The sequence below is a fragment of the Oncorhynchus masou genome, chromosome 18 (assembly GCF_036934945.1).
Source record: "Oncorhynchus masou masou isolate Uvic2021 chromosome 18, UVic_Omas_1.1, whole genome shotgun sequence".
NCBI lineage: Eukaryota > Metazoa > Chordata > Actinopteri > Salmoniformes > Salmonidae > Oncorhynchus > Oncorhynchus masou.
In genome coordinates, this window is record NC_088229.1 from 40,024,023 (window position 1) to 40,045,655 (window position 21,633).

Here is a 21,633-nt window from a genome sequence, read left to right on the forward strand (position 1 = left end):
CACTGTATATTCTTATTGAAATGCATTGAACACAATTGTGTTCCCAATCCCTTCCCTTTGATATGCTTGGTGCGCCACTCTAAGGCCGTGTTCGAGAGCATCAAAACCATGATATTTCATGGGTAAATTTTGACGGACTGCGTGATCTACAAACAATACTGAGTAGTTATTTCTGATGCACGGTGATTTGTCGATTAGTCAATCTTTACTCGCCTTTAAAGCCGGCTGCAATATCGAACGCGCCCATTCAGACAGACGTCACTGGTCAGCGTCTTTCGCCCCCTCCTTCATCGTCCTCCTCTGTGCACGCCCCTTCGGCCTTAAATGAACGCGATAAATCCTTGCGCGTCATGAGTCTTCGAGGGGATTGGTCAATCAACCGTGTCTTACGTTTATCCCTGTAGAGTGACCACGCCCCCGACAATAACGCTCGTGTGGTGGAGCAAGAAAAAAAAAGAAAAAAGAAGAGCCTCAACTGTAGGCAGAAACGGATTTACCGAATATCACAAGTGACGATACCAACATACCACACATTTTTTTTTGAAACACTGGGTAATTTGGATTCAAGGTAACGTCTAGGTTGTCCCTGACGCTCCTTGTTTACAGGAGCTTAGGATACACCGGTTTCGGATTGTCTGAACTGACTGCAATCGTAACATCAGACGCTTCTAGCTAGCCAGCTTGTTGGCTAGTTTAGTTACCGGTAGCTAACTAAAGTAACGTGATCTATTAGCTAAAACCGCCGTTACTTATGCGTATAATACTAAGTCAGCCCTCCGCTATTTAATTATATGTTCTAGTTAGTTTCTTTAATCGGAACAAACCTGTTAGCTAACCTGGCTAGGTAAAGTTAACTTACATTCACAAGTCCCACCCTCCAAAGTATCATTAATTATATGCTAAATTAGCTGGATAGTTTGCTAGCTGGTGTAACATAAGTAAGTAGCTACGTCGTCTGTTCGCTAATCAGCTAGCTAGTTTAACTCAGATTGGATATAATTAGTTAGCTATCTAGCTAGGTCAATTATTCCGTGCTGTTGATATTGATCCGTTATACCATTAGCCGGAGGGGTTGAGCCGCTACCCTGGCAAGGAGACGGGCGAAAAAGAGGAGGCGAAATAAAGAGAACAGGGAGGCCAGCGAGGGAACCAGCTAACGGTCGTTATCATTTGTGCTAACGCTTACGGGTCAGCTGTCATAAAAGCATCTTGCGAGCGAGCTAACTAACCCAACTTGACAGCTCAGTCAGATATCATAAACTAACGCTAACGTCACTGGTCATATTTCATTCTTTACACAAGACCGACCTCCCTTCGACAAAAAGAAGTGTCACTATTTGCTTGGACATTGTGTTAGCTGGCTAAACTAAGCAACCTCTCCGGTGAACTGCTCATCAATGTCAGCAAGCTAACCCAGTTTCTCTGACGCTATTACCAGTGTCAGCTATCTCACAGTAGCAGTAGCTAACTAGCGTGCTACTCATGGACTGATAGAATTCGTAGCTAGCTACATTTATATTTTTGTAAGAAAAACACAGTATACCTGAACATATTTGTAGTTAGGTAGCGCCATCTAAACACAGTCATGAGTATCGAGATACCGGTGGGATTGACGGAATTGCTGCAAGGCTACACGGTGGAGGTGCTTCGACAGAGGCCACCGGACCTGGTGGAATTCGCCGTGCAATATTTCACGCGCTTGCGGGACACCAGAAGCCAAGATGGTGCGGGTGCTGCTGTCAAGCTCGGGAAAGGAGTGATGTTTGATGGGGAGCCGATGCAAACCGAGTCAAATGGAGACGAAGACGGGTCCGACGAGTCTGATTTCGAGCGTAAGTTACTGCCTGATAAGGCCTTCCACCTCATATGGCCCAGACTGAATACGATCATGCTTAGTTGGTCTTTTGAAACAGATGTGATAGAGATGAGTACAGATGGACTAAAAGTCTGCACTTCAGGACTGTAGTTGGAGAACCTTAGTTAAAACTAGTTAGTCTTATGACTGCAACTGTCAGTGACATCCTATAGGCTGCACATGTACTATTAGATCCCACTGCGGATCTTATTTGGTTGGTTAATTGTCTTCAATGATGACATAGGTGCATGCACCCCACACCCATGCCATGAAAAACATATTTACAGAAAAAAAGATGCAGCCAGCTCATGTCTGCCAGCCCTGGCTGGACATAAGATGCCATGTTTGTTGTATTGTCACATACACAAGTACAGTGAAATGCTTACATTGCAAGCTCTACCCAACAGCGCAGTAATCAATATAGAAATAGTATAACTAATTCAAAGTAAATAGTATAATAATAATAGTGCATATAGTAATCTACACCCCCTTGAACTTTTTCACATTTTGTTGTGTTTCAAAGTGGGATTGAAATGGATTTAATTGTCATTTTTGGTAACACTTCATTTTAAGGGGTCCTTATTACATAAGTAATTACACTGTAACAAGAATTGTAATTAATTGTAATAATTCATAACTACACTGTAATTGCAGTCTAATTATGCTACCATGCTTGTTACAAAGTGTTCAAGTGTCCTATAGCATCCCAACTCACAATATTTCTGCCTGCACAAACCACGTGATAATTGTTAGCCAATTGATAACCTACCACCTCGCTGACACATCTCTGCAATAAAGGGCTCTGGAGTCTTGATGGCAAAACGGGTTCAGAAACGATAACATTTTTTTTAAATACTTTAAATTGTTGAATCATTTGACTGTGCATTTGACAATGGGTGAATTAATAAACCATCAATTAAAATTGACACGTTCAAAAAAGTTATGGTTGAGAATGTGGGAGTCATTCGTGCTTGCCAAATTGTATGCCTATAAAGCTTGGTTGAATAATGGTTTTAGGGCTGACACCAATTAGTTGACTGGTCGATTGTTAGGCTGTTGGTCAACCGAGATTATTGTAGTCAAGTAGTTCTATACATGCATGGATGAGGAGTGTTGCTGCACAGTTATTTTCAGGTCTCCAGAGATGTTATATTGGGTTCAAGTCCGGGCTCTGGCTGGGCCACTCAAGGACATTCAGAGACTTGTCCCGAAGCAACTCCTTTGTTGCTTTGGCTGTGTTCTTAGAGTTGTTGTCCTTCCTTTGGAAGGTGAACCTTCGGTCCAGTCTGAAGTCCTGGGTGCTCTGGAGCAGGTTTTCATCAAGGATCTCTGTACTTTTCTCCGTTCATCTTTCCTTCAATACTGACTTGTCTCCCAGTCCCTGCTGCTGAAAAATATCCCCATAGCATGATGGTGCCAGGTTTCCTCCACACGTGAAGCTTGGCATTCAGGCCAAAGAGTTGCATCTTGTTTTCGTCAGACCAGAGAGTCTTGTTTCTCATGGTCTGAGATTCTTTAGGTGTCTATTGGCAAACTCCAAGTGGGCTGTTATGTGCCTTTTTTTTTACTGAGGTTTGGCTTCCGTCTGGCCACTCTACCATAAAGGCCTGATTGGTGGGGTGCAGCAGGGATGGTTGTTCTTCTGGAAGGTTCTCCCATCTCCACAGAGGAGCTCTATCATTGACCATCGGGTTCTTGGTCACCTCCCTGACCAAGGCCCTTCGTCCCCGATTGCTCAGTTTTGCCAGGCGGCCAGCCCAAGGAAGAGTTTTGTTGGTTCCAAACTTCTTCCATTTAAGAATGATGGAGGCCACTGTGTTCTTGGATCTTCAATGTTGGAGAATATTTTTTTGGTTCCCTTCCCCAGATCTGTGCCTTGACACAATCCTGTCTCGGAGCTCTACCGACAATTCCTTCGACCTCATTGCTTGGTTTTTGCTCTGACATGCACTGTCAACTGTGGGACCTTATATAGACCGGTGTGTGGCTTTCCAAATCATGTCCAATCAATAGAATTTACCACAGAACTCCCATCAAGTTGTAGAAACATCTCGAGCATGATCAATGGAAACAGGATGGACCTGAGCTCAATTTCGAGTCTCATAGCAAAGGGTCTGAATACTTATGTAAATAAGGTAGTTCTGTTTTGTCTTTCTAAACCTGTTTTCACTTTGTCATTATGTGTAGATTGATGAAGAATTTTATTTCATCCATTTTAAAATAAGGCTGTAACTTAATAAAATGTTGTTAAACGGGACGGGGTCTGAATACTTTCCGAATGCACTGTAACCTTGCAAGGGTTTCACTGTTGAGGAACAGTCTCACGTTTGGATGAGATTCCTTGGTGCAGAATAAATGTCAACCCGCACAGAGAAGTACAAGATTGATCTGAACTAAATTTTCTAAGGTTCTAAGTGTTTTCCGCCTTAGTTAACACTATCAACGTTTCCCTTTACATTGGGAATGGTGATCAAGTCAACGCAATATTAGCCACTTTCAATGCAACATACCGAAACAAAACAAACTATACAAGAGATTTTGTTTTAGGCAGAACATCGGAGTAGGATTCTATTGTGTAAACATGCACAATGGGGGAGGGATTGTTTCTTACAAGGGCACAATACATCTTTGAAAAGTGAGTCGGGTAAAGAGTTATTTTCTTTTTTTCCCTTAAAGGAGCAGTTTTGTATTGAGACGGGCTTGAATAAGCTTAGTAGCCAATAGGCGCATGTTAGCATCGTTTGTCTGATTCTCTCTAATAATGGTATGTGAATAATAATTAATTTTATTTTTGTAAAGTGGTTTCTTGCATCAAACAAAACAAACCTTCGTCACCTCCTTGTCTGACGGACAAGTGGATAAACAGGTTACAGTCAAGCTCTGCATACTTTTTTTTCTTTCGAAAGTCTCATGGAATGTAGGCCTACATTGAAAAGCACACATTGGCTGCTACTGTAGGCTGAATGATAACACGTCTATTTCCACATTAAAATGTCATGGGATGTATTTTCTCCATTGTTTTTTTATGGCAGGCCACTCTGGCAGCCACAGTAGCCTACTTGACCACTTTCTGAAACTGTAACTTAATGTGGGTACAGCTTCAATTCACTGTAAACGCACGCAGGAATTTGCACAAAAGTTTCACAACATTCGAGTTTGCGCTCAGCCGACCTGAAATTTGCTCAGTGTTGAACAAAAATTTGAGGGAACATTGATCTGCACAACACGCTCAAAAATAACGACCACCTTAAACAAGCCCATGTGTTGACATTAACATGTAACAAGTGTGCAAAGAATGGGGTTCGAGAAAGTCGGTGTACAAAATCCAGACATTGCAGCGAAAGGAACAGTGTTGTAGGTCAAAAAAACGTCAACACGGGAGACACAGGCTTGCCCATCAACACAGGCTTGCCCATTAGTCTAGCTATGGTGTTACCTAAAACAGAATAGACTTTCCATGCAAAGGGGGTGTTCAACTTTCTCTTTTTTAGCTAGCTAGTTTTCTAACCAAGGCTAGCTAGCTAAAGGTGGTGAAATATGCTATAGTTGCTACTCTCTAGCTAGCTAACGTTAACTGGGCTCGATGGTCTGATCTTCCCTTAACCTTGTTCTCGGGGTATCCATTACCCAAGGTTATTACGTGAGACACACTCAGCATCTTAACACTAGCTTGCTAGCTAGCTACTTGTGTCAATACACTTAGTTCATTAGTTCATTTTCAATGCAGGTAACTTATTTATTAGTGTTAGCAAGGACTATTATTGTTAGCTGGGTAACACCACAACTAGCTAACTATATGCCTAAACTATAAAAATCATGATGATCACTAGATGGAATGTAGTGTCTATGCTAAATTGTCATACATTTATCTTCTCTACCACAGATTTCCACAAGGTCTGACTCCAGGATAGGAAAATGCTTTCAAGAAAGAAACCGATGAAGACTGAGTCAGAGAGTTGTCGATTTCCATTTTTACCTGTAATGAAAAAGGGAAGAAAAATACAATCCCATTTTTCTAAATTATTTACACTACCAGTCAATAGTTTGGACACATACTCAAGGGTTTCTTTATTTGTACTTTATTTGTCCATATTATGGCAAGAACAGCTCAAATAAGCAAAGAGAAATGACAGTCCATCATTACTTTAAGACATGAAGGTCAATCAATCCAGAAAATTGCAGTCGCAAAAACCGCCAAGCGCTATAATGAAACTTCCTCCTGAGGACCGCCACAGGAAAGGAAGACCCAGAGTTACCCCTGCTGCAGAGGATAAGTTCATTAGAGTTACCAGCCTCAGAAATTGCAGCCCAAATAAATGCTTCACGGAGTTCAAGTCTGTGAATCAGGCCTTCATGGTCGAATTGCTGCAAAGAAACCACTAGTAAAGGACACCAATAATAAGAAGAGACTTGCTTGGGCCAAGAAACCCGAGCAATGGACATTAGACCAGTGGAATTCTTTCCTTTGGTCTGATGAGTCCTAATGTGAGATTTTTGGTTCCAACCACCGTGTCTTTGTGAGATGCAGAGTAGGTGAAAGGAAGATCTTAGAATTCAAGGTACACTTAACCAGCATAGCTACCACAGCATTCTGCAGCGATACGCCATCCCATCTGGTTTGCGCTTAGTGGCACTATGATTTGTTTTTCAACAGGACAATGACCCAACACACCTCCAGGCTGTGTCAGGGCTATGTGACCAAGAAGGAGAGTGATGGAATGCTGCATCACATGACCTGGCCTCCACAATTACCTGACCTCAGCCCAATTGAGATGGTTTGGGATGAGTTGAACCGCAGAGTGAAGGAGAAGCAGCCAACAAGTGCTCAGCATGTGGGAACTCCTTCAAGACGATTGGAAAAGCATTCCAAGTGAAGCTGGTTGAGAGAATGCCGAGAGTGCAAAGCTGTCATCAAGGCAAAGGGTGGCTACTTTGAAGAATCTAAAATATATTTTGATTTTAACACTTTTTTTGGTTACTACATGATTCCATGTGTTATTTCATAGTTTGTATGTCTTCGCTATTATTCTACAATGTAGAAAATAGTCAAAATAAATAACTCTTGAATGAGTAGGTGTGTCCAAACTTTTGACCGGTACTGTGTGTTTTAGCGCAATGTTCCAAATGCCTGTATCGCAAGAATCAAGTTTTTTTTAAATTTTTTTATGATAATTATTTATTTTTGGTCTCGTCTCCTTTGCTCTTTCTGTGCGCACTATGCAATTTCTCACTCGTAACACAGACACCAAGACCCCTCCCCCTGCCACTTACAACAGCAAAGGCGAAAGATCACCTCTTCCTCTCTGACAACAAGCATTTTCAACTCGCTATTTGCGTTTGAGGTTTGGTCCAACAGTGTCAATGAATATGATTCTGGGAAAATGTATGCTCAGTTTCTGCTGCGTGCGGCATTGTGGTACTGCTTGCTGCATTTTAGCCACAATACTATTATGTGCAAGCTGTCTAGTCTGTGTTTTATAAATGTGGTTGTGGAAGGCTTATATTTAGCCTAGGTATAATTTTACATTATATTATAGTTCCTGACTGTTTGAAATGCAGTTTATTGTCCGTTAATTGTACAACAAAGCTTATTTAGTTATTTGCACTCAGGGAGGGGGGCACCGTAGAGTTGTCGATTTGATGGAGAGGTATTTGAGTGGGCAGGCCTTCCCCGGGAGGAAGAGCAGCTCAGTCCTGTTGAGCTTGAGGTGGAGGGCCCGACATTCAAGCTGAGAATTCCTCTCTTGGCGTGGAAACCATCGCTCACGCATAACACCACTACTTTCAGCCACTGACACGCTTGGACAGTTTCTTAAAATGTTATTGGCATATTATGGCATACCCTTGGTCCCCATGATAATGGAAGTTCCCATCATCAAACTTGACACTGTTTTGTAACTTGTTTATTGTGTAAACGACCATAGCTGTAGTAATATTCAGTGCCATACTTAAAGGGGCAATTTGCGATTTGCTACATCTATTTATTGACTAAATTCCTTATGTATATATCCATTGATTCTTAAAGAATATAAATGCCTCTTGCGCTGACTTCAATTGTCTTACCCAGAATATGCTTCTTTGCCTTAAACACGGGTAGCCTCAAAACATGATTAAAACTGTCATTTTGAATTCATGGATGGTCAGTCCTTGCGTCCATAGTTCTGTATGAATTTGAGTGGTTACATTTCTCTTGCCCTTTGAACTGCAGTTTGTCCCTTCAAGCTACTTCAAGGTGCTACAAATAGGATTTCTTTACATTTTTTGCGTTGTAATTTCAGAAAATGACCATATATCTGCAGCAATAGTTAAATGATAGTGTTTTACCGTGTTGAATACCCGCCAGTGTTGTGATTGGCTGTCTTATTCGCATATTTATTGCTCCCGCTAAAGCGGTATCTGTTGTCAAAATGGGAAAGCTGTTTTGACTATTCAGTGGCCAGTGTAGAAATCGCTGTAATTTCCTGGTTGCTAAAATTCTACACTGTTCCAATTTCTGTTTGTGAGAAAACAAGCACTGAATAGTGTAGGGAGTCATTGTACTGTCTAAATATATTTTCAATAACAAGCAAAAAAACACTTTACAGCTGAGGACAAAAAGTAAAAGGCTCAAGCATGAGTCTCCATGTTATGGGGAAATTGGATGAGGGAGAGATTTTGTTTTGAATGCAGTCTAGTCCTGTATTCAATTCACCTAGCTTCCACATAGTGGAGAAATTGTAGCACCTTTTTTAAAGGAATTAAAATATAGTTTTGAAAACAAACTGTTGCCTCAATCCTATTGTCATCAAAGTAGAAGTGCCATAAGAGCTCGTTTGAACCAATAGCCTCCTAACATTTTTGCACTTTTTGTTCTTTCTTCACTGACCTTGTTTTGTTATTGCGAGGAGGGGAAATGAATGAATAATGGTATATTGATGTTTTAAAAACAATTTTTTAAATGCTGAGAGACAGATGAATAGATGGGCTGTAAAAGACAGTGAGGAGTAGACTGGCTGTATAGAGAGAGAGAGAGAGAGAGAGAGCCTGTAGGAAGAGGAACGATTTACACAGGCACTTCATAACTTGTCTGAGTGCATTACAAGGCCCCATGAATAGAGGAGAATCACCTGAATGAAAACATGACAGACTGCAGGCAATTGTCAGGACACTTTGCAGATGGGTTACTGTAACCAGATTTTGTATCACAGGGGTTGTGTTCACCCAGAATTATGTTTTTCACATGGGGGGGGAGAGGTGAGAAGCATAATAAATATCTTGCTGCGTTTTGCAAATGCTGATCTAAAATGCTTCTTATTGTAACTTCTGCTTGACTTCAGACTTTTGTGCTTCAGTTGCACTTCTCCACTCAGATGAGAAATCTTTGCTCGTTGGTCTAACAATCAAATTCCCGCATTCACGAACGGGCATTCTGTCAGCAGACAGCGCTCTGACTTGTGTAGCTACTTTTTGCAACAAATTTCAGTCACTCTACTCATGTGGAATGGACAGAGATTGGGCCTACTGTAATGCCTAGCCCTAGTGTGCGTTAGTGCCCCTATGCCTTATTGAAAACGGTGTTAGCGGGATCAAACGCATGCAATGACATGAGAATAGATGACCGTTTTCGAGCATCATTTTGTGCCATTCACTGAAGTAAAGGAGCAAATGTGGTCACTATTGGATGTCCAACAGGTGACCTAATTACCAGGCCCGATTGTGCATGTAGGATAATCTAATGGTTAGCATCCCTCGATTACCCACTCTAAACTGTCTTTAAAATCGCTCCCCGTCTCTAAATGTGAGCGTGAATGGGGAGGCAAACTTCTAGACATCTGCATGCAGTTTACTGCTGTATTTTCAGCCACGTTTTGATAAGCATCTGAACTTTTGGCACTTCCTAATTCCCTGTGCATCACATGTGGCAGGAAACTGAGGGAAAGCCCATCCTCGCTTTTATTTGCAGTTCGCACGGCCCAGCTCCCGTGCCGGGTTGTGCACTGTGAAGTCCCCACGTTGAACACGAGCAGTCACCGTGTTCAGTCACTTGTTCGTGGGTTTTATGCGGCTTGGCCGCTCTACGCTGAATGACATGGAAACCATCCTCTTTCATCATTCTAATTAGACTGAACAAAAATATAAATGCAACATGTAAAGTGTCCCATGTTTGATGAGCTGACATTTTTTTTAAATCCTAGAAATGTTCCATACGCACAAAAAGCTTTTTTTCTCTAAAATGTTCTGCACATATTTGTTTACATCCCTGTTATTGAAAATGTTTCATTTGCCAAGGTAATCCATCCACCTGACCGATGTGGCATATCAAGAAGCTGATTAAACAGCATGTTGCCAGAGAATTGAATGTTAATTTCTCTACTAATAGATCCCTACGTCGTCATTTTAGAGAATTTGGCTGTACATCCAACCGGTCTCACAACTGCAGGCCACGTGTAGCCACGCCAGCACATCTGGCTTCTTCGGGGGGGGGGGGGGGTAGTAGAGTGGTGCTGAGGAGTATTTATGTCTGTAATAAAGCCCTTTTTGTGGGGAAAAACTCCTTATTGACTGGGCCTGGCTGCCAAGTGGGTGGGCCTATGCCAACCCATGGCTGCACCCCTGCCCAGCAATATGAAATCCATAGATTAGGGCCTAATGAATTTATTTCAATGGACTTATTTCCTTATATTTTTTGGTATTTTATTAGGATCCCCATTCCTGGTGTCCACACAAAACATGAAACATTTTACAGAATGAGCTAATACTGAACATCAATAGACAAGAACAGCTCAAAGACAGAACTACCTACATTTTTTTTAAAGGCACACGTAGCCTGCATGCATACACACAAACTATCTAGGTCATATAGGGGAGAGGCATTGTGCTGCGAGGTGTTGCTTTATCCGTTTTTTTTTTAGACCAGGTTTGTTGTTTTATTTGAGCAATATGAGATGGAAGGTAGTTCCATGCAATAATGGCTCTATATAATACTGTACGCTTTTTTGAATTTGTTCTGGATTTGTGGACTGTGAAAAGACCCCTGGTGGCATGTCTGGTGGGATAAGCTTGTGTCAGAGCTGTGTGTAAGTTGACTATGCAAACAATTTGGGATTTTCAACACCGTGTTTCTTATAAAAATAAGTGATGCAGTCAGTCTCTTCTCCACTCTTAGCCAAGAGAGACTGGCATGCATAGTATTTATATCAGCCCTCTGATTGCAATTAAGAGCAAAACATGCCGCTATGTTCTGGGCCAGCAGCAGCTTAACTTGGTCTTTCCTTGCAGCACTGGACCACATGACTGGACAATAATCAAGATTCGACAAAACTAGAGCCTGTAGAACTTGCTTTTTGGAGTGTGGTGTCAAAAAAGCAGAGCATCTCTTTATTACTGCTAGACCTTTCCCTATCTTTACAACCGTTGAATCTATGTTTTGACCATGACCGTTTACATTCGAAAGTAACGGCAAGTAAGTTAGTCTCCTCAACTTGTTCAACAGCCACACCATTCAGTACCAGATTCAGCTGAGGTCTAGAACTTCTGGAATGATTTGTACCAAATACATTGCTCTTAGTTTTAGATGTTCAATACCAGTTTATTACTAGCCACCCATTCCAAAACACACTGCAACTCTTTGTTGAGGGTTTCAGTGACTGCATTAGCTGTGGTTGCTGACACGTGTATATGGTTGAATCATCAGCATATATGGACACACATGCTTTGTTTAATGCCAGTGGCAGGTCATTAGTAAAAATAGAAAAGAGTAGGGCCTAGAGAGCTGCCCTGCGGTACACAACACTTTACATTTTTGACATTAGAGATGCTTCCGTTAAAGAAAACCCTCAGAATTCTATTAGATGGCTCTGAATTCACGATATGGCAGAGGTTGAAAAGCCATAACCCAAGTTTTTGTTAACAACGGGTTATGGTCAATAATATCAATTTCTTTCAACCAATCCTTCATTTGTGTTAGTGGAGTACGTGTTGAGTGCCCTTCTTTATAAGCATGCTGAAAGTCTGTTGTTAATTTGTTTACAGAGAAATAGCATTGTATTTGGTCAAACACACATTTTTCCCCAACAGTTTGCTAATACCTGGCAGCGAGCTGATCGGTCTGCTGTTAGAACCAGTAAAGACTGCTTTGCCACTCTTGGGTAGCGGAATTACTTTGGCTTCCCTCCAGGCCTGAGGACAAAGACTTTCCTCTAGGCTCAGATAAAAATATAACCGATAGGAGTGGCTATAGAGTCAGTTACCATCCTCAGTAGCTTTCCATCTAAGTTGTCAATGCCAGGAGGTTTGTCATTATTGATCGATAACAATTTTTCCACCTCTCCCACAATAAATTTAGAAAATTCAAACTTGCAATGCTTTTCTTTTCCTTTATGCATGAATACAATTTCTCACTGTTTGTCGTTGGCATTTCCTGCCTAAGTTTGCCCACTTTGCCAATAAAATAATCATTCAAATAATTGGCAACATCAAATGGTTTTGTGATGAAAGATCTGTCTGATTTGATGAAAGATGGAGTTGAATTTGTCTTTCTGCCCATGATTTCATTTAAAGTACTCAAGTTTTTTTCCATCATTCTTTATATCAGTGATCTTGGCTTCATAATACAGTTTCTTCTTCTTTTTGTTGAGTTAAGTCACATAATTTCTCAATTTACAGCAAGTAAGCCAGTCGGATATGCAGCCAGACTCATTAGCCACTCCTTTTGCCCCATCTCTTTCAACCATACAGTTGTTCAATACCTCATCAATCCATGGAGCCTTAACAGTTCTAACAGTCAGTTTCTTAACAGGTGCATGTTTATAAATAATTGGAAGAATCAATTTAATAAATTCATCAAATGCAGCGTCTGGATACTCCTCATTAATCACATCAGACCAACAAATATTTTTAACATCATCCACATAAGTTATAGCAAAATATTTTGTATGATCTCTCATACACTATTTTAGGCCCAGCTGTTGGAACTTTGGCTTTCCTGGATATAGCCACTATATTGTGATCGTTGCATCCAATGGGTACTGATACAGCTTTAGAACAATGTTCCACAGTGTTAGTAAAAATGTGAAAGATACATGTGGATGATCTTGTTCCTGAAGTGTTTGTAAACACCCTAATAAATTGATTAATAACCTGAACCAGATTAGTCACTGGTTACAGTAAGAAGCTTCCTCTTGAGTGGACAGCTTGATGAAAACCAGTCAATATTCAGGTCCCCAAGAAAGTAGACCTCTCTGTTTACATCACATACACTCAAGTATTTCACACATATATTATTTAGATACTGACTGTTAGCACTTGGTGGCCTGTAGAAACACCCAAAAAGAAGAGGCTTTAGATATGGTTGCAGGTTTACTTGGTACAACACTTCAATAACACTTGACATAAGATCTTCTCTAAGCATTACAGGGATATGGCTCTGAATGTGTGTGTGTGTGTGTGTGTGTGTACGTACAGCAACACCTCCCCATAAGAATCTATGTCTCTTCTATGGATGTTATATCCCTGTATTGCTAATGCTGTATCATCAAATGTATTATCTACAGTAAGTGAGTCTCAGAAATGGCTGATATATATGAATGTTATCTGATGTTAGCAAGTTATTGATTTCATGAACCTTATTTCTAAGGCTGCATATATTAATATGGGCTATTTTCAGCCCTTTCCTCAGTAGCTTATCAGAGATGTGCTTAATACTGAAACGAGCAAACAAAGCAAAAGAAAAAATGTATATATTCAGCAGTCCATTAATCAATTGGTCTGTGTGTACGTGCTGCGGGGTTTAAGCTACAAACCCATAGGCTTGGCTCTCTCATCCCTTCCAGGCTTCTGGGAGGTAGGGTGGACAATGAGCCTGTCATAGCGGATGTAAGCAATGTCCCCAGGGGCTCTGGCAGCTTTCATGGCTGGGATCATTTCTGTCCTCTTCTGGCTCACAGCTTCAGGATAGTCCTCGTTGAGGAAGATATGAGTTCCTCTCAAGTTCTTGGCTCTTTCAAGAACAGCTACCTTGTCCTTGAACCTCAGGAACTTGATCACTATCGGCCTGGGTCTATCACCTGGGCCGGGGGTGGGTTTTCCAGTTCTGTGGGCTCGCTCCACCTCAATCTTCCTGTGGTCCATCATCAATTTCTCAGAGATCATTTCCTTCACTTTGTCCTCAAACTCCATCCAGGTCTCATGTGGAGATTCTGCAATTCCGTTCAAAATCATGTTCCGCCTTGATTGTCTCTCAAAATAAATCAGATCTGTCATTGTTGTCATGGATTCACACACACAACTGATGTCCTCTCTCTCAATGACTTACAGATTGCTGTCATCTTGCCGTTCTCCTGTTTTAACTCATCGAGCTGACCCTGGCAGAACTTCAAGCTGTTCTTCAGGTCCTGGACCTCTCTGGTCAGGTCGTCCATTCTTGGAATCCATGAGTATTTGGACAAAACACTTGAAGCTATTTTCTTGTTGTTGTAACAACTGCTTGTAGGTATCTTATTTATTTAAATCCTACATGGGTGATAGACACCACTGTCCTCAACGGTACTCCCGCCGGCTTTGGTCTTTGTCATGGTAGCTAGCAACGTAGGTTACTCCTCGCAGTTCCAGACACGGCAGGTCACGGGTAAGACTGATGACAACAAACAGCAGGGATCTCGACAGCCACAAACCCAGGACAATGAACTATAACTCGGTAGTATTTATATTTTTGTTCAGTGTTCAGTACATATTGTTATGGAATGCATAATAACCTATGACGTAGCTAACAATGAGACTGCAAAAAGTGTTAACTTGTTGCATGCTTTGATGTAGTTAATAATCTGTGGCTTTGTGCCCCAGATTGCCTGACTTTATCTTGATACTACCGGTCCACTGTAATATCGTTAACATTGAAATCAAGTTTAAAACACACCGCCAAGACTGTCCTGCGCCTCTCACTCAGGCATATAGTAGCCGTCAGGATTAACACACGCAGATCTTACTCTCCCCGCGCTGGGTGTGACGGCATAGCTTCTTGATCTGATTATACAAGGTGGTTTAGTGTAGTGTTTCCCAGCTCCTGTCCTCAGCTCCTGCCCTCCCCCCAGTCAACATCACCTGATTCAACTTGCCAACTGATCATCAAGCCCTGGATTAACCAGGTGACTTTCAAGGACTACATCAAATGTGCTGTTGGGGGGTACTCGAGGAGTTGGGGGGGGGGGGGGGGGGTGTACACTAGTTTAGGGAGAGTGGGCTTAACAAGACAGAGACAGATGCTGTCAGGGTGGGGGAGTGGTGGAAAAAGTACCCAAGAGTCATACTTGAGTAAGAGTACAGATACCTTTTTAATAGAAAGTTACTCAAGTGACAGTCACCCAGTGAAATACTAATTGTCTAAAAGTACTTGGTTTTAAATATACTTAAGTATCAAAAGTAAATGTAATTGCTAAAATATACTCAAGTATCAATAATTTCAAATTCTTTACATTAAGCAAAGTAGATCGGCACCATTCTCTTGTTTTTAAAATTAATGGATAGACAGGGGCACACACCCACACTCAGACATTATTTATAAACAATGCATTTGTGTTTAGTGAGTCCGCCAGACCATAGGCAGAAGGGATGACCATGTGTTCTCTTGATAAGTGTGTGAATTTCACAATTTTCCTGTCCTGCTAAGCATTCAAAATGTAACGAGTACTTTGGGTTGTCAGGGTAAATGTATGGAATGAAAAGTACAATATTTTCTTTAGGAATGTAGTAAAGTAAAAGTTGTCAAATACCTCAAAACGACTTAAGTAAAAATACTTTAAAGTACTACTAAGTACTTTACACTACTGGAAAGGTGCTGGAGCTGAGGGAGCTAATCGCCTGGCTCTAACAAACAGTACCGATTTTATATGTATGGTATTTTAGTAGAGTAGTCATAATATGGGCTATAATCAGTGTTGGGGAAGCTACTGAAAATATATTTTACCAATTACCTAACACTTGAAGTTAAGCTACCATAAAGAAAAATATAGTTTACTGAAGTTACTTTGAAAAAGTAGTTCACTACGTCATGATACATTTTCATATCTAAATCTGAAATTTCATAGACTACAAATTGCAAGAACCGATCACTCTAGACTCGGATGTTAACAGAATGTGTAATTTAGCCCATTAAATGCAAACTGTTTCAAAGGAAATTCTTGCCTATTTCACTATTTTTGGCAAAAATACTAGTGGAGTGCCATGAGTTAGCTACACCGCTACATTGCAGAAAAAGTGATTAACTACTGAAAACACTACCAAGATTTGAATTTAGTTCAACTACCACCAAGCTACTACAGAATTTAGTTACATCTCAAACACTGACTACAATACATGAAAATAGTCATGGAAGATGTCTGACATTTTCCAGGTTTTTGTCTGAAATGACCTTGTCTTGTCAAAGCAGAGTGAATACTGTCCAGGCCACAACCTCGGCCCTGTCCTCTCTAAACCAATTAGAGTGGGAATAAAGTGGACAGGCAGCGACCTTGCCTAATCAGACAGTAGATAAGCGCAGGGGTTCAGTAGTAGTTCACTAAGGGTGTTTTCACATATAGATCAGTTATTTTAATAGAGGCCGAGTCATCTTTAAAACTCTGGGATAAAAAGAAGCTAATTAACTCTGTTCTCTTTATGCCCCTTGCCGGTTCACTTTACCTGTTTTTGTTGTTCAAGTCCTCTTTACATTTACATATCTGTTTTAGAAAGGAACCTCAACCTTTTTCCAGCATTCACACAATGCACTGTGGGTTTTTTACAAAGTGCAGGACAAGCCATTTCATCAGAACGTGAAGCTAATAGATTGTGTTTTAGTTCAAATATGAGACATCGTTGTAATCAGATGATACTATTAACATGTAAATGCATATGAATTCGGAGGGCAGAAATGATTAAATATTAAAGCGTTAGACCTCTCACAAAATGCATCAGTCATACAAAAGTTATACTTAAATCCAAACTGGTTCTCTAGCAAATTAGGAAGAATGTCTCATCATGTTCAAGAATGGCCTTTTTCCCTTTTCAGATTACAAATGCTAACTTTCGGTTATTTGAAAATGAAATAATGTCCAAAATATGGTTATTTTTTAAAGAAGCCATAGAAAGTTGGTTGCAATTTTAGTTTAATCATCCAGAAAAGACAGAACAAATAATACAACAAATATTGTGGTTAAACTCCAATATACTAATTGATAAAAAATAACTATTTCGGTAAAATGTTTAGAAAAGGTATAATCTTTGTAAATTACAGTGGGGCAAAAAAGTATTTAGTCAGCCACCAATTGGGCAAGTTCTCCCACTTAGAGAGGCCTGTAATTTTCATCATAGGTACACTTCAACTATGACAGACAAAATGAGGGGGAAAAAATCCAGAAAATCACATTGTAGGATTTTAATTTATTTATTTGCAAATGATGGTGGAAAATAAGTATTTGGTCACCTACAAACAAGCAAGATTTCTGGCTCTCACAGACCTGTAACTTCTTCTTTAAGAGGCTCCTCTGTCCTCCACTCGTTACCTGTATTAATGGCACCCATTTGAGCTTGTTATCAGTATAAATGACACCTGTCCACAACCTCAAACAGTCACACTCCAAACTCCACTATGGCCAAGACCAAAGAGCTGCCAAAGGACACCAGAAACAAAATTGTAGACCTGCACCAGGCTGGGAAGACTGAATCTGCAATAGGTAAGCAGCTTGCTTTGAAGAAATCAACTGTGGGAGCAATTATTAGGAAATGGAAGACATACAAGACCACTGATAATCTCCCTCGATCTGTGGCTCCACGCAAGATCTCACCCCGTGGGGGTCAAAATGATGACAAGAACGGTGAGCAAAAATCCCAGAACCACACGGGGGGACCTAGTGAATGACCTGCAGAGAGCTGGGACCAAAGTAACAAAGCCTACCATCAGTAACACACTACGCCGCCAGGGACTCAAATCCTGCAGTGCCAGACGTGTCCCCCTGCTTAAGCCAGTACATGTCCAGGCCCGTCTGAAGTTTGCTAGAGAGCATTTGGATGATCCAGAAGAAGATTGGGAGAATGTCAGATGAAACCAAAATATAACTTTTTGGTAAAAACTCAACTCGTCGTGTTTGGAGGACAAAGAATGCTGAGTTGCACCCAAAGAACACCATACCTACTGTGAAGCATGGGGGTGGAAACATCATGCTTTGGGGCTGTTTTTCTGCAAAGGGACCAGGACGACTGATCCGTGTAAAGTAAAGAATGAAGTGGGCCATGTATCGTGAGATTTTGAGTGAAAACCTCCTTCCATCAGCAAGGGCATTGACGATGAAACGTGGCTGGGTCTTTCAGCATGACAATGATCCCAAACACACCGCCCGGGCAACGAAGGAGTGGCTTCGTAAGAAGCATTTCAAGGTCCTGGAGTGGCCTAGCCAGTCTCCAGATATCAACCCCATAGAAAATCTTTGGAGGGAGTTGAAAGTCTGTGTTGCCCAGCAACAGCCCCAAAACATCACTGCTTTAGAGGTGATCTGCATGCAAGAATGGGCCAAAATACCAGCACAGTGTGTGTGAACCTTGCGAAGACTTACAGAAGAATTGCCAACAAAGGGTATATAACAAAGTATTGAGAAACTTTTGTTATTGACCAAATACTTATTTTCCACCATAATTTGCAAATAAATTCTACAATGTGATTTTCTGGATATTTTTTTCTTTCTCATTTTGTCTGTCATAGTTGAAGTGTACCTATGATGAAAATTACAGGCCTCTCTCATATTTTTAAGTGGGAGAACTTGCACAATTGGTGGCTGACTAAATACTTTTTTGCCCTACTGTATATTATAAGTAGGACTGGTGGAGTTATGTCACACGTGCAGCTAACACAAATAAATGGAAATGTCTGCTCTACCCAAAATTACAAACAACGAATTACGGCATTACCGCAAAAATGGAAGAGACAAGTGGAAGGGGAAAAAATTAAGGAACTTGTCTGTCGGCCATGCATTAAAGACCAAAATGGATGAATAAAAAATATACCCGTTTCATTTCAGGACCAAATAATTGACAGGTGTGTGCCATATAGATTGCAAAATAGTTGGGAAGAGATTTTCGATGTCCTGATTCCATGGCACATGTTTTATGAATTGACATGCAAAACGATGCCGCATTCAAAACACCTTTAGTCCTCAACTGGCAGCTTCATTAAATAGTACCCGCAAAACACCAGTCTCAACGTCAACAGTGAAGAGGCAACTCCGGGATGCTCGCCTTCTAGGCAGAGTCGCAAAGAAAAAGCCATATCTCAGACTGGCCAATAGAAAGAAAAGAGGAACTCTGCCTAGAAAGCCAGCATCCCGGAGTTTCCTCTTCACTGTTGACGTCGAGACTGGTGTTTTGAGGGTACTAGTTAATGACGCTGCCAGTTGAGGACTTGTGAGGCATCTATTTCTCAAACTTGACACTAATGTTCTTGTTCAGTTGTGCACCGGGGCATCCCACTCCTCTTTCTATTCTGGTTAGAGACAGTTTGCTCTGTTCTGTGAAGGGACTAGTACACAGCGGTGTACGAAACCTTCAGTTACTTGGCAATTTCTTGCATGGAATAGCCTTAATTTCTCAGAACAAGAATATACTGATGAGTTTCAGAAGAAAGTACTTTGTTTCTGGCCATTTTGAGCCTGTAATCGAACCTACAAATGCTGATGCTCTAGATATTCAGCGAGAAAGCAAGTTTTATTGCTTCTTTAATCAGGACAACAGTTTTTTTCAGCTGTCCCAACATAACTGCAAAAGGGTTTTCTAATGATCAATTAGCCTTTTAAAATGATAAACCTAGATTAACTAACACCACGTGCCATTGGAACACAGTAGTGATGGTTGCTGATAATGGGCCTCTATACGCTATGTAGATATTCCATTAAAAAACAGCCATTTCCAGCTACAATAGTCTTTTACAACATTAACAATGTCTACACTGTATTTCTGATCAATTTTATGTTATTTTAATGGACAAAAATATGTGCTTTTCTTTCAAATACAAGGACATTTCTAAGTGACCCCAAACTTTTGAACGTGTGTGTGTGTGTGTGTGTCAACCTTCCCAGCTCTGCAGATTTTGCTGCGAGGAGGCAGTCATTAGATCATTTATTTTGGTACTGTCCATATGTAGCTCGTTTTTGGTCACAGGTCCAGGAAAGGCTGAAGAAATGCAACATTTAACCTGAAGCTAACTCTGCAGATAGCAATACTGGGTAATTTGAGAAGTCCTAGTCAATCGATCAATAAAAAATGTACAATCTGTAGTAACTATAAGAATAGAAAGATTCAGAACTTTTGTGAAGCATCACAGCACAGTTGAATAATATATGGCAAATAGAAATCCAAAATGGATGGGGTTAAGAGATAGACGGTAGGGGTTGCATGAAGCCGAAGGGTGGGACTAATGACAACAAGATAACAATAACAAACAAAAAATAATCTGTAAAATGTATGTAGGTTCAGAACTGGATGGACATGAGAAATAAAGAGAAGGCCAGGATTAAAAACACACCTAATATAACTATTATCAAATAGATTGTGCCTGTAGAATGTATATAGCATGTTTAAGCTGGAAGTGGAAGTCTTAAGTTTTGTTTATTAGTTTACTCCAATTAGGGGAGGGGTGGTAGGGTTTGCAGGGAATAATAAAGGAAAATATATTTTGTGTGTGTGCTTACCCCAAAAATATATGGTGGATTCTAAATGATGCAGACAATTCTATTGATGGAAGCTGCAATATTAAAGTTGATCCACTCCCTAAGAAGAAAACAAATGTGTATATATTTATTATTGGTAACTGAATAAACAGCAGAAAAATAACTGCAGATTAAGTAATCCTGTAATTGAAAATTATACACCCATTGTAGGCTACTGCCCCTTTAAGAGCTATAATTTGTTTTGTACCCTATGTTGTGATTCTCACCAAATATGTTGTCTTCTCACACTATTCAAACCCCACAATCGAATGAACAGCTTATGAAGCACTATATCCCATACCCACCTAGGGCTTTGTCAAAGGCACTTCAATCTTTCGTCTTGCCCGTTCACCCTCTGAATGGCAAACCTACACAATCCACATTTTAAGGCTTAAAAATCCTTCTTTAAAGCTGCAATATGTAACTTTTTGGGCGACCCGACCAAATGTAGTTATAGATCTATCATTCTCAATGAAAGCCAGTCTATGAAGAGGTAGATCTGTTCTATGTGCGTTATTTCTATGCTTCCCGTTCATAAGTTTCAGTTTTGCAGCTTTTACTTTTGGTTTGGTACACCAACTTCAAACAGCTGAAAATACAATATTTTTGATTATGGAAAAGGTATTTCACAGCAGTTTAGATGGTACAATGACTCTCCACTCCTCCCCTTCATCGACACTGATTTTGAAGTGGATTTAACAAGTGACATCAATAAGGGATCATAGCTTTCCCCTGAATTCACCTGGTCAGTTTGTCATGGAAAGAGCAGGTGTTTCTTAGCTGAGTGAGCGTAAACATTAGCTCCTTTTTTTTGTGTTTTTTTATTGTACTGAGATCCTGCGTCTGAGGGGAGGGAGGGAGCAGCGGTGAGGCTGCCTCTCACCCGACTCACCGTCCCTCCGCTCTCTCTCCCTTCACTGAGAAAAGGGGACACAGTCTTCCAGCTGATGCATTATTTCTGCCCCATGCACCAATTCATGTTGTTAATCCGATTTCCAGAGAAAGTGAAATATTGCTCCATATAAAAGCGACAAGCCGCTAATAAAAATACAAGCTTATCGAAGCACTGTAGCG

General features: G+C 40.7%; 1 protein-coding gene across 1 annotated transcript in view; it reads left to right on the top strand.

Annotated features, from left to right (window-relative positions):
• Positions 1 to 394: 394 nt before the first annotated feature.
• LOC135504583 (cAMP-dependent protein kinase type II-alpha regulatory subunit-like) overlaps positions 395 to 21,633 on the top strand; it is a 42,925-nt gene continuing 21,686 nt past the window's right edge. The window contains exon 1 of the mRNA XM_064923295.1: positions 395 to 1,832. Within this exon, the coding sequence (XP_064779367.1) occupies positions 1,586 to 1,832 (247 nt within the window). The 5' untranslated portion in view covers positions 395 to 1,585. The remainder of the gene's footprint in view (positions 1,833 to 21,633) is intronic.